This window comes from Boleophthalmus pectinirostris, unplaced genomic scaffold (genome assembly GCF_026225935.1).
Source record: "Boleophthalmus pectinirostris isolate CB_2022bp ecotype Guang Dong unplaced genomic scaffold, ASM2622593v1 HiC_scaffold_21, whole genome shotgun sequence".
Taxonomy (NCBI): Eukaryota; Metazoa; Chordata; class Actinopteri; order Gobiiformes; family Gobiidae; genus Boleophthalmus; species Boleophthalmus pectinirostris.
In genome coordinates this window covers 4,211,233-4,224,247 of record NW_026571175.1, presented here as the reverse complement: position 1 = coordinate 4,224,247, position 13,015 = coordinate 4,211,233, and the positions used below count along the sequence as shown (strand labels likewise).

Sequence of the window (13,015 nt, the reverse complement as noted above, 5' to 3'; positions counted from 1 at the left end):
AGTCTCTGTAACAAAACTGTCCTTAAAATTTGTTTTAGTCACTGACTTACATTGGAATATTGTGTCTCTCTCTGTGGCTGCTGCTCGGCATTTTGGTCATTTAAATGTTCGTATGAACCTGCAACACAGGATCCTGTTTCTCTATGAGGGAGCCTCTGTTCTGTCTGGTGTCGTGTCGGTTTCTTGTGGGGTTTTGGGATTTCAGGTTCTCCTGGGTGCTAGGCTAGTTCTGTCGCTCAGGTTTGGGTTTATCGGCTGTTGGGGTTTGGGACATTTCTTCTTGTTGTTTTCGCGCTCGCTGCATTTAACGCACGTGGTTGTTGAGACGTGTCCTGCTCACCAGTGTTGATTTGGCATCGTGACTTGTTTTTTTTTTTGCACTCGGCGATGAACTGTTTTGTCACTCAGCGGGGCTAGCTTGTGTTGCTAGCGCACCGCACAGACAGCGGAGTGCAGAAAGCACTCAGACTACATGCGCATCCGCTTTTTTGATAAACACAGCGCACGATGGTTCAAGTGTCATTACACTTGTTCAATGAGAGAAGCGAAGAGAGCGACAGAAGCTTCTAACATTCAGTCTCTTTGAGAGCGAGAGAGAGAGAGAGAGAACGAGAGAGAGAGAGAGAGAGAGAGAGAGAGAGAGAGAGCGAGAGAGCGAGAGAGAGAGAGAGAGAGAGAGAGAGAGAGAGAGAGAGAGAGCGAGAGAGAGCGAGAGAGAGCGAGAGAGAGAGAGAGAGAGAGAGAGAGAGAGAGAGAGAGAGAGAGAGAGCGAGAGAGAGCGAGAGAGAGAGAGCGAGAGAGAGAGCGAGAGAGAGAGAGAGAGAGAGAGAGAGAGAGAGAGAGAGAGAGAGAGAGAGAGAGAGCGAGAGAGAGAGAGAGAGAGAGAGAGAGAGAGAGAGAGAGAGCGAGAGAGAGCGAGAGAGAGCGAGAGAGAGAGCGAGAGAGAGCGAGAGAGAGAGCGAGAGAGCGAGCGAGAGAGAGAGAGAGAGAGCGAGAGAGAGAGAGAGCGAGAGAGAGCGAGAGAGAGCGAGAGAGAACGAGAGAGAGCGAGAGAGAGCGAGAGAGAGCGAGAGAGAGCGAGAGAGAGAGAGAGAGAGAGCGAGAGAGAGCGAGAGAGAGAGAGAGAGAGCGAGAGAGAGAGAGAGAGAGAGAGCGAGAGAGAGAGAGAGAGCGAGAGAGAGAGAGAGAGAGAGAGAGAGAGAGAGAGCGAGAGAGAGAGAGAGAGAGAGAGAGCGAAGAAAACAAACAAGCTGCAAATAGAATTTATCGTGGCTGGAAAAGTTATCGAGCTCGTTAAAAGTTATCGTTACAGGCCTAGTCCTGGTGTTTTTATTTTGCTATTTTGTCAGTAAATGAAGATATGAACTTTAATAACAGACAAATCAGGTGTCTTTTAGAGTGTGGATCAAGCAGATTTTTTCAGTCTGAGCCCGGCGCTCGTCTGACAGAGCAGTGATCGAATCCTAACCGAGCCCGATAGACATTAAGATACTGGTGTCCGTGTCCGACCGAACCGACACAATTAAAATCACTCTATTTTTATAGGCCTACTAATGCCACACATAGTGTATTGTTTGTGTGACCTCTAATGGAGGAACTGGGACACAGCTAGAAACACAAAATACAAATTCAGGATATAACGTAAATAATAAGACTTTATTCTTCACCTCTCGTAAAGTGGTAAATTTGAAGCATAGCATTTCATCCACATTATCCATAGAAATGTTTCTCCGCAAATAATAACATCCAATCCACAAAACAACACTGTTAATCCCGTTTGAGGTGTTGTGTAAAAGTAATAAGGCGAGTAGTTTACATCCACACAGCGCACGGATCGAGCTGAAGCTGCAGATTAGTGACAGTGACTCTCTGTGGACAATGTTTTATGTTTTAAAAATCATGTATCTGAAGTTTTGCACCACATTTCACAAATAATAATAACACAGTTTTGACTTGTATCTAAACTAGAAGTGCAGAGCTCTGATCTTTTGAACACTTAAGAGTCTCAAAGCGAGTGGATTTACTGTAGATGACACGATCGCGCTCACAACTTTATATCCTATTGTCTGCAAACATATCCCACTGCAGTCTTTGAGATCAGAGATTTGAAGTCTCATAAGATTCTCTTCGTGTCTGTGGTGTGCGCTTTTTGTCGCACATTTAAAATAGTTTAAGACCAAAAAATCTTGCAGTGTGCGGCGGCCTTAAACTGTTTTTAATTTTATTGTGCTGATCTGTCTGAGTTTGGGCTGAGCCTAAACATAAGTTCTAAATATTTGTCTGAGTCCGACCAAGCCCATCAGGTTCTAATCCCATCGGACTTTGGTTGGCTTTCTATGCTCTAGTGCAGGAGTGTCCAACCAGTAGCTCTCCACCCCTTTCAAGTAGCTCACCAAGGAGTTTTGAATTCTGTGTATTGTGCACAATAAGTAAAATTGTATTAATTGTAAATGTGTCATTTTGAGGTCTAACTTGGTTTTGTTTTATAAGCATCAAGCTGTTCCCCATCTCTGGCTCTTATATTTACTCCGTTTCTTTGCGACTGCTGAAAATGTTAGCTTTCTGAGTCCTTTTTGTTTTGTTAATGTAGCTCACTGGAGAAAAACATTTGGAGACAACTGCTCTAGTGCCTTTCCCTGAGGTTGTTCCCGCTAGTGTTAGCAGCAGGTTTGATTGACAGCGCTGCTAAGTGCTTACTCGAGAGAAGGGGCGTTACCTTCAACAGTCTCGCTCCGGATCGGCCTTTCGTATCAAACATTACAGTCGTATATGTATTTGTTTGGTTTTCTAGTGGCGCTGATGTTCCTTCATCCCTGCTCGCGGTTTTAATCGTGACCGTGTGTGTTTGTTTCAGTGGCGTTGGCGTCGAGCGAGCAGAACCCGGTGCTGATCATCGTGGTGATCTCTGTGGCGGCTCTCATCATGCTGCTGTCCATGGGAGTGGGTCTGCTCATCTGGAGGAGGTAAAGACACATGACACTTTTCATACACGAAATATACAATAAGTACTGGACGACTTTAAAAAAATACTTCATTTCACTAAACATTACACATTACAAAGTGTCTCTCCCTCTCTTCTCTCTCTTTTCTCTCTGTCCACCCACTCTGTCTCTCTCTCTCTCTCTGTCTATCTCCCTCTCTTCTCTCTCTCTTTCTTTCTTCTCTCCCTTTCCTCTTTACTCCTCTCCACTTTCTCACTTTCTCTATCTCCTTTCTTTCACCCCCTCTCACTTCATCTCTCTCTCTCACACACTCTCTCTCACTCCTACCTCTTAGTCTCTCTCTCACCCCCTCACTCTTTCTATCTGTCTCTCTCTCTTTCCCCCTCTCTCTCGATCTCACTCTCATTCTCTCTCCCCCTGCTTCTCACACTCCATCACTCTCTCCCTCTCTCTCCTTCTCCCTCCCTCTGTCTCTCACACTCCCCCCCCACTGTTTCTAATGCTCCATCTCTTTCCCTCTCTCTGTCTTCCTCTCTTTCCATCATTTACTGCCGCTCTCTCCACCTCGCTCTTTCTTTCTCCTTCCCTCTCTCTCCCTCTGCCTCCTCCTCTGCTTTTCATTCTCCATCACACTCTCTCCTCCCCCTCTCCCTGTCCCACCCTCCAGCCCTTTTTCCGTCCCTTTCTCTCTCTATCCATGCCTCCTCTGCCTCCTCTCTCCCCGTCTGCTTCTCACGTTCCAACTTTCTCTCTCTGTCTCCCTCCCTCTTTTTTGTCTCCCTCTGCCTGTCACTCTCTTTCCCCCTCTGCTTCTCATGCTCCACATCTCTCTCTCTCCCTCTCTCACTGTCCCTCCTCTCCTCCTCCTCCTACTCTCTCTTTCTCCTCTGCTTCTCACGCTCCATCTCTCTCTCTCCTCTGTCTCTCTTCCTCTTCCTCTCTCCATCCCATCCTCTGTCCCTCTGTCTCTTTCTCTCTCCCTCTGCTTCTCAAGCACCATCTGTCTCACTCTCCCTGTCCCTCTTCTCCTCCTTCCCTCCCTGTCTTCTCCACCCTCTCTCCTCTCCTCTGTGTCTTCTGTCGCTTTCTGTCCGTGTCTTCTGTGTTTGGTCGGGGTTCAGTCTGTAGTCGTATGAGCCGGAGCTTTGACTGTGTCTGCTGGAGACTTGATGTAAATGTGAGTTGGCAGAAAAACTGCACAGAGCTGGAACGAGTGAGAGACACCCAAGAACGAGTGAGAAACCTCCAAGAACGAGTGAGAAACCTCCAAGAAAGAGTGAGAAACACCCAAGAACGAGTGAGAAACACCCAAGAACGAGTGAGAAACCTCCAAGAACGAGTGAGAAACCTCCAAGAACGAGTGAGAAACACCCGAGAACGAGTGAGAAACCTCCAAGAAAGAGTGAGAAACACCCAAGAACGAGTGAGAAGACACCCCAAGAACGAGTGAGAAACCTCCAAGAAAGAGTGAGAAACACCCAAGAACAAGTGAGAGACACCCAAGAATGAGTGAGAGACACCCAAGAACGAGTGAGAAACCTCCAAGAACGAGTGAGAAACCTCCAAGAAAGAGTGAGAAACCTCCAAGAACGAGTGAGAAACCTCCAAGAACAAGTGAGAAACCTCCAAGAAAGAGTGAGAAACACCCAAGAACGAGTGAGAAACACCCGAGAAGGAGTGAGAAACCTCCAAGAACGAGTGAGAGACACCCAAGAACGAGTGAGAAACCTCCAAGAACGAGTGAGAGACGCCCAAGAACGAGTGAGAACCCAAGAACGAGTGAGAAACGCCCAAGAAAAGTGAGAACGCCCAAGAACAAGTGAGAAACACCCAAGAACGAGTGAGAAACACCCAAGAACGAGTGAGAAACACCCAAGAACGAGTGAGAAACGCCCAAGAACGAGTGAGAGACACCCAAGAACGAGTGAGAAACCTCCAAGAACGAGTGAGAAACACCCCGAGAACGAGTGAGAAACGCCCAAGAACGAGTGAGAGACACCCAAGAACGAGTGAGAACACCCAATGAGTGAGAGACGCCCCAAGAAAACGAGTGTGAGAAACACCCAAGAACAAGAACGCCCAAGAACGAGTGAGAAACACCCAAGAATGAGTGAGAACACCCGAGAACGAGTGAGAAACACCCAAGAACGAGTGAGAGAACACCCAGAATGAGTGAGAAACACCCGAGAACGAGTGAGAAACGAAAACGAGTGAGAACACGAGTGAGAAGACACCCAAGAACGAAACGAGTGAGAAACACCCAAGAACGAGTGAGAAACACCCAAGAACGAGTGAGAAACACCCAAGAACGAGTGAGAAACACCCGAGAACGAGTGAGAGACGCCCAAGAACGAGTGTGAGAAACCCCGAGAAGAGTGAGAACGAGAACGAGTGAGAAACACCCAAGAACGAGAGAACGAAGAAACACCGAGAAGAGTGAGAGACGCCCAAGAACGAGAGTGAGAAAACACCCGAGAACGAGTGAGAAACACCCAAGAACGAGTGAGAGACGCCCAAGATCATCATCACAGTCTGATTCTGCACAACAATGAAGAAGGACACACTTTTAACACTCAAGAACAAAAGAGAGGAGAGGGGGAGGATGAGGGAGGAGAGATGTGAGGAGAGGAGAGGAGGAAGAGATGTAGAGAGGAGAGGGGGAGGATGTTCCAAGGTCATGTAAAGGTTGAGTTGACGTCTTAAACACACATATGTAAATCTACACACCTCCCCCTTCCTCTCATCTCTCCTTCTCATCTCTTCTCTCTCTCTCATTCTCTCTCTTTCTTGCCATTTTTCTTCTCTTTCTCTCATCCTATCTCTCTTTCTTCCCCTCTCTTCCCTCTCATCCTCTCGCTATCTCCCTTTCTTCCCATCTCTTTTCTCTTCTCTCTCTCTCTCTTCTCTCATCCTCTCTCTGCCTCCCCCCCCTCTCTCTTACCCTCTCTCTGTCTTTCTTCCCTTCTCTCTTCTCTCTCTCTCTCTTTCACCCTCTCTCTGCCTTTCTTCGCCTCTCTTCTCTCTCTCTCTCTGTTTTTCTTCCCCTTTCTTCTTTCTCTCTCCCAGTCTCCGTGTTGCTCTCACCCTCCAGCTCATCCTCTCTCTGTCTTTCTTCCTCTCTTTTCTCTCTTCTTTCTCTCTTATGCTCTTTGTCTTTCTTCCCCTCTCTTATCTCTCTCTGTCACCCTCTCTCTGCCGTCTTCCCTCTCTCACCTTCTCTATCTTTCGCCCTTCCTTTTCTCTCTCTCTCATTCTCACCCTCTCTCTCATTTATCCTCTTTTTCTCAGCTCTCTCTCTCTCACCTGTCTCTGTCATTTACACCCTCCTCTCTCTTCCTCCTTTTGTCTCCCTCCCTCCCCCTCTCTCTCCTAACACCCTTCTCATCCCTCTCTCTCTCATCCCTCTCTCGTCTCGTGTGTGTGCTTCATTAGTGTCGTGTTTTGCATAAAGACACAGTTTGACGGTTGATGTCTAAATTACCTTCTTCTCCTGTTTGTACAGACTAAAACAGCTCCTGCACTTATACTCACCACTCTCTCTCTTTCTTTCTTTCTCTCTCTGTATCTCTCTCTCTCCTTCCTTTCCCTTATTCCCTTCTCTCTTTCTCTCTCTGAGTCTCTCGCCTTCCCCTTTTCCCTTTTTTCCCTCCTCTGTTACTCTCTATCTGTCTCTCTCTCACCTTCTCCTTTCCCTTTTGCCTTCCCCTCTCTCTCTCTGTCTCTTTTCTCTCTCTCTTCTTCTCTCCTTCTCTCTTTCTCTTCATGTATATTGTGTGTAGTAGTAGTAGTAGTAGTAGTAGTAGTAGTATTCAGATGTAAATGAGTCTTGTCCAGGTGCATGAACAGTCATATCTGTAACACAGGAACATTTCCACGTTCACATTTGTCACCGTGTCAAATCTCTCGTTCTTACTCTCACACTCTGTCCTTCACGTACGCTCACATACGTTCACAATACACTGAAGACTATAAAGCACTATAGTATAGTTTCATTGTTGACAGAAGCGCGCGTTGCATGCTGGGAATTATTTTGGTCGGCGGCAAGAAACATTAATTCAACATGACGGACGGAGAGAGAAAGCACGTAAAGGGTATTGATCCACTCTAATGGCAGAGGACCCAAGACCATTTGACCAGACATTGGTCATAAATATCGACGGACGCCAAATCACCCTTTTCAACCCCGACAAAACCTGGACCAAACCAAATTTCTGGTCGGAATCACCAACTACCTGGACAAATATTCACTTTGGCGATATCCACAATGACTTGGTGGAAACTCCTGGGCCATTCACAGCAGAAAAGATGAAAATCTCCAAGAGTCTCGATTAGGGATGGGCATTCGATGAAATTTTCTTAAACGATCGTCGAGAGAATTAATGATCTATTATCGATTAATCATTAAAGGTTGTATAGAGGATTTTCCAAGGAACGAGAAATCCAGCGACTGTTTGTCCTTTTTCAAATGTTGCGCATGCGTGAAACCACCCCCCCTCCCCTACAGCTCCTACGTAGAAACGCCTCCTCCCTCCTCCTCCTTACGCCAGAAACAGGTTTGTTTACAGCCGGTGCGCTGCACATGACTTGTAAACAACTAACTACAGTGTTGGTTAGGCAAGACGGAGAAGTGAGGAGCGGGGGGAGCGGTGCGCGGACATTTCGTGCGCGGACGAGAAGTGAGGAGCAGGGAGAAGAGCAGAGCAGGGAGCAGGAGAGAGGAGAGAGGAGAGAGGAGAGGAGCGGGTGCGCGGAGATTCCGTGCCCGGAGAAGTGAGGAGCAGGGGGAAGAGCGGGATCGGGCAGGGGAGAGGAGCAGGAAAGGGGTGCAGAGAGAAGTGCGCGGAGATTCAGTGCGAATGAACTAGCTACAACACGCAGCAGCAAGCGGACTCTTTCTTTGCCTTGAAAATTACGTTTTCAGACATAGGATATCGCTTTCGTGTCCTGAAAAATGTTTGTCTAGCTCTTGGAAATAAAGTACGTTTTCATAATAAGCAGAAGTTTCCTGTCCAGGAGTAATTTGTGGACCAGTGCGTCAGTCTTTAGACCCTGCGTCTGCTTCAGTCGCGCCATCGCTGGAATGAATCTTCAAGAATCACCTTAGTTTGGCTTCGCTGCTTTTCCCCTTGTCTTCTTCTTTCAGCGACCTCAAAAACGGACTTTCTTTTGCGGCTAACTGCTCCTGGATTCTTGTCGCCATTGCAACAAACTTTGTGCGAACTGCGAGGAAGATATAAGTCAAAAAAAAGCCGCTAAGAACCGTTGTGTTGGTGGAGTAAACAGCGTCTGTGCGTCTTGCGTCTGTGGACTGCGTGACAGTCGTACGTAAACCACGTACCGGCGGCGCGCAGGCAAGTCAGTTACGCTAGAAACGTAGGGAGATTGATTGACAGCCTGTCAGCTCACAGATAACGAGGCAGTGTCGTTATCTATTGGCAAATGTTTATTGCCCCACCACGTCCAGAGTTGATGAATTTTTATTCTCTTTTTTTTTGGTCATCATAATTACAAGGCTACTGCATCTCTATAATGCTATCATTGACAATTTGAAACAAAAAAAATCCTCCATACAACCTTTAACGTTTTTATATTAAAATGATCATCATTATTATTACTATCTGCACTCCTAATCTGCATAAATAAATTCAACTTTACGACATATAAACCGTAACGACTCTAGAGCCACATCAGCCCGTTTGACATTATAATGTGTTTAATTCAGTTTTGCGCAACTCTCACAGAAACAAAACTTAAAACCACATCGCTAATTTGCATAAACTAAGCGAAGATAAAACTACAGCTCTTGTGTCGCTGATGCGGTTCAACGTCTGTCGGATTAAAAGACATGACTCAGGTGAATACAGGTTAGTGTGACCAGATTTGCGTTTGTCCAAACCAGGACACCGTACGGGGGGAGGGAGGTGGGGACTCATCATCGACATTGAGCGACTCTCACCTGGAAAAGCTTTTTCCCACTGGACACAGAAACATATGTGCTGCTTTATACACTGTGCACATGGACTCACACTTGTCCCGAACGCAACGGAAAGTGTGGAATTTCTTGTACAAGTCATCGTTAAATACACATTTGTGCTTCGGTACGTTGCAGACTGTTTCTGTCTGCTCGCTCCTTCTGAGTGCAGAGACACATGTACACACCTGTTTGGTCACGCTACGCACAGCAACCTGCATTCGGTTTGTCGATTAAAATGAACGTAATTGATGAAATTCTTAATGATCAATTATCGATTAATTGCGTCTCGATGTGTTGTTGAACTTGTTGGAGTCCACGGTTTGCTAGGATCTTCTACATTTGATCTGCGGATGTTTGAAAGCCGTTTAATTCACCGTTAGCGGTTCTTTTCAATCAGAATAAATAAAAGACATTTTCCTTCTTCCGTGCTTCTATTTGTGCATCCGATAATGCAGCAGGAATTGACCATTATCGGGGATAAATACGCGAGGTTACGCACTGTGTTTGACGCTACCGTGTTTCTTGTTCTTCTCAAAATATTTCCCAGCATGCAACGCGGGCTTTTAATAACAATGACGTCAGCTGAAACTCGCCTATTGTTAACCTACATAGAAGTACCATCGTAGTTAAGGACCGTACTTAAAGGTGCAGTGTGTAACTTTTCAAGTGGAGCGTCCGTCAAATGTTTTCCTTTCTGGAGATGTTATTGCTTTGTCTGTAATGTTTCACAGTGTGGCATTAAACCTTTCTATCTTCATGGAGATCAAACCAGAGCAAGTTACAGGTCAGATCTGTGGAGAGGCGACCCCGCTCACAGTCAGAACGCTTGTTTTTCTAGGTATTTTTTATGCATAAAACCACCTGTAAATGAATAAATGTAAAGTAGAGATGTTGTAATGTCACACTGTGGAACATTACAGGCAGAGCAATGACATCTCCATAGAAACAAGCAGATAACGGATGCCCTACCAAAAAGTTACATAGTGCTCAAGTATATATTTTAGGTATATGTACTTGTATTTAAAGTGGATACATTTTACTTTTACTTCACTACATTTGAGAACACCTGCACTTTCTACTTCATTACACTTTTAACAAGACTGAAAAGTAAAAAATAAATAAAAAATTATAAATTATTATTATTATTATTATTATTATTATTATAGTTTGAGACCTGCTGAAAAGGTTAAGGCTTTATTTGTAGTTTGAGCAAACAAAATTAATCAAATAAAAACAAAAAAATACCACTTCAGTTGTTTCTGTTGAACTAATTTCAAAATCACCACATTTGAAGCTTTATTAGATCTCAAAATCTGCACAAAGAACTTTTACTTTTTACTTCTTAAGAACAGAACAGGTACTTTAATACTTTTACCTGACATTTTTTCATGTGATACTTTTACTTTTACTGTTTTTGTTACAGCATCTTTACCTTTTCTTAAGTAATAACATTGAGTACTTCTTCCACTTCTGTGAGCCTGTGCTTTACTGTTTTAAAATGGCTTTACAATCACAACTGAACCAATGTGACGACAGTGAATAAACGTGCAGACAGAGCACACATCTGAGTTTGTCTCAGTCTCAGTTTATGGACAGACCAGGTCTCATGTGGAAGCTCAGAACCTCCACACTTCCCTCCCTGAGCTGCACCTACACCTTGTTATTAAAGCTCCTATATTACACAGAACTGACTCTTGTGAGCTTTTAGCCACGTTATGATGTTGTAGCCTCATCAAAAACAGGCCTGGAGTTGTGTTTTGTTTCATTCACACATGTTTGAGTAACTCTTTTTTATTAGTTTGTCTATATCTCCAAATCTCAAAATGCTCTGTTCCACTTTGAGATCAAGTGAACAGCTCCTTTTACCTTTAGTTCAGTAGAGTCAGAGGTGGAACCAAGTCATTGTTTTGCAAGTCTCAAGTCTTGACCTCAAGTCTGAGTCAAGTCCCAAATCAAATACAGGCAAGTCCAAGTGGAGTCTCAAGTAACCGACCCATAAATCCAAGTCAAGTCCAAGTCGTCTGCTTTGAGCTTCAAGTCATTTCAAGTTTTTAAACCAAATTTATATGATTTTAAACTAAATTGTACTAAAAAAGTCATGGTATATTTATATATGAGTATTTATATAGCAGATTTTTTCCTTTTAAAATGTCTTGTCAAGATCTGAGTGTGAATAATTACGGTCAGATTTAAAAGTGCTTAATATCAGTTATTTGTCATGTGTCTGCACTGAAATGGAAGGATCATGTTCTCTGTAGTTCATTGTTTTACTGTATTGTACTGTCTATTACTAGTACCAAATACATCTTAGATTTTTGCAATTTATATGAATTTTAAACTAAATTGTACTTAAAAAGTCATGGTATATTCATGGTATTTATATAAGAGTTGTAGAAATGTTAATTTTTCCTTTTTAAATGTCAAGAGTGTGAATCACTATGGTCAGATTTTTAGTGCTAAATAAGAGTTATTTTGTCATGTGTCTGAAATGGAAGGCTCATGTTCTACTGTATGTAGTTCCCTCTGTTTTACTGTATTGTACTGTATATTACTGTAGTACATTTGAGGATAGCACATCACAGTACTTCAGTGACATCCAAAGTAGGGATGGGCATGATTAATCGATAATTGATCATTAAGAATTTCATCAATTACATTAATTTTAATCGACAAACAGAATGTAGGTTGCTGTGTGTAGTGTGACCAAACAGGTGTGTACATGTGTCTCTGCATCAGAAGGAGCGAGACACAAACAGTGGGTCAGTCTGCAACGTACCGAAGCACAAATGTGGATTTAACGATGACTTGTACAAGAAATTCCACACTTTCCGTTGCGTTCGGGACAAGTGTGAGTCCATGTGCACAGTGTATAAAGCAGCACATATGTTTCTGTGTCCAGTGAGAAAAAGTTCTGCCAGGTGAGAGTCGTGCAATGTCGATGACGAGGCCCCACCTCCCTCCCCCCGTACGGTGTCCTGGTTTTGACAAACGCAAATCTGGTCACACGAACCTGTATTCCACTGAGTCATGTCTTTTAATCTGACAGAAATTTAACCGTATCAGCGACACAAGAGCTGTAGTTTTATCTTCGCTTAGTTTATGCAAATTAACGATGCAGTTTTAAGTTTCGTTTCTGTGAGATTTGCGCAAAACAGAATTAAACACATTATAATGTCAAATGGATTGATGTGGCTCTAGAGTGGTTACGGTTTATATGTCGTAAGGTTGAATTTATTTATACAGATTAGTAGTGCAGATAGTAATAATAATGATGATAATTTTAATATAAAAACATTAATGATTAATCGATAATCGATCGTTAATTCTTCTGACAATCGATTAAGAAAATTTCATCGAATGCCCATCCCTAATCCAAAGTAACAAACAAATAACTGGGAGGGACATGTTCCAGTTTTAGAATTTATCAACTGTAAAGAGAAAAGTATTTTCTAAAAATATCAAGTCTTCTCAAGTCATAGTCCTCAAGTCCAAGTCACTGAGCTTCAAGTCCAAGTCGAGTCCCAAGTCTTTGTCTATTTTGTCAAGTCAAGTCTCAAGTCCTAAAAATAGTGACTCAAGTTTGACTCGAGTCCAAGTCACGTCTTACAAGTCTCCACCTCTGGGTAGAGATCGGCAATTCCAGAGCTGAAATTATCCGAATGATTCTAGTGAAGGTGTGTGGAGTTTAAAAACACAGTGAAGCACTTCCTGTATCCTTTTTGTAACCTCCAACTCCATGTACATTTGCAATGAGGAAACATAGATCAAAAAATAGTGTAATATGAGTCTTTTAAGTTTTTTTTGTATCAGTCCATCACTAGTTCACAAATTTTCTGGCGACTGGCAACTCTGAAATGAAGTGCTCTATAGATTTTGTGTAGTATTTTTTATGGGCCGTCTTTCTCATAGCTCCCATTCATTTGAACACACACACACACGCACACACTTTGGCATTGGAGTCTATTTGTGTCCACTGATCCCTGACAGCGCAGGATAGAGCGGAGTTTCCAGGACATTGCCCAGACAGTGTGAGGGAAGTGTCCGATCAGAGCGCTCCGTTCTGGGGCCGCTTCACCCTCCGCTGCCCCCGATCCCCGGT

At 43.8% G+C, this 13,015-nt stretch overlaps 1 protein-coding gene across 1 annotated transcript in view; it reads left to right on the top strand.

The window, feature by feature from the left end:
* The window catches only part of LOC110157791 (ephrin type-A receptor 7-like), a 358,749-nt gene that overhangs the window by 261,982 nt on the left and 83,752 nt on the right, over window positions 1–13,015 (top strand). The window contains exon 8 of the mRNA XM_055157155.1: window positions 2,855–2,963. Within this exon, the coding sequence (XP_055013130.1) occupies window positions 2,855–2,963 (109 nt within the window). The remainder of the gene's footprint in view (window positions 1–2,854; window positions 2,964–13,015) is intronic.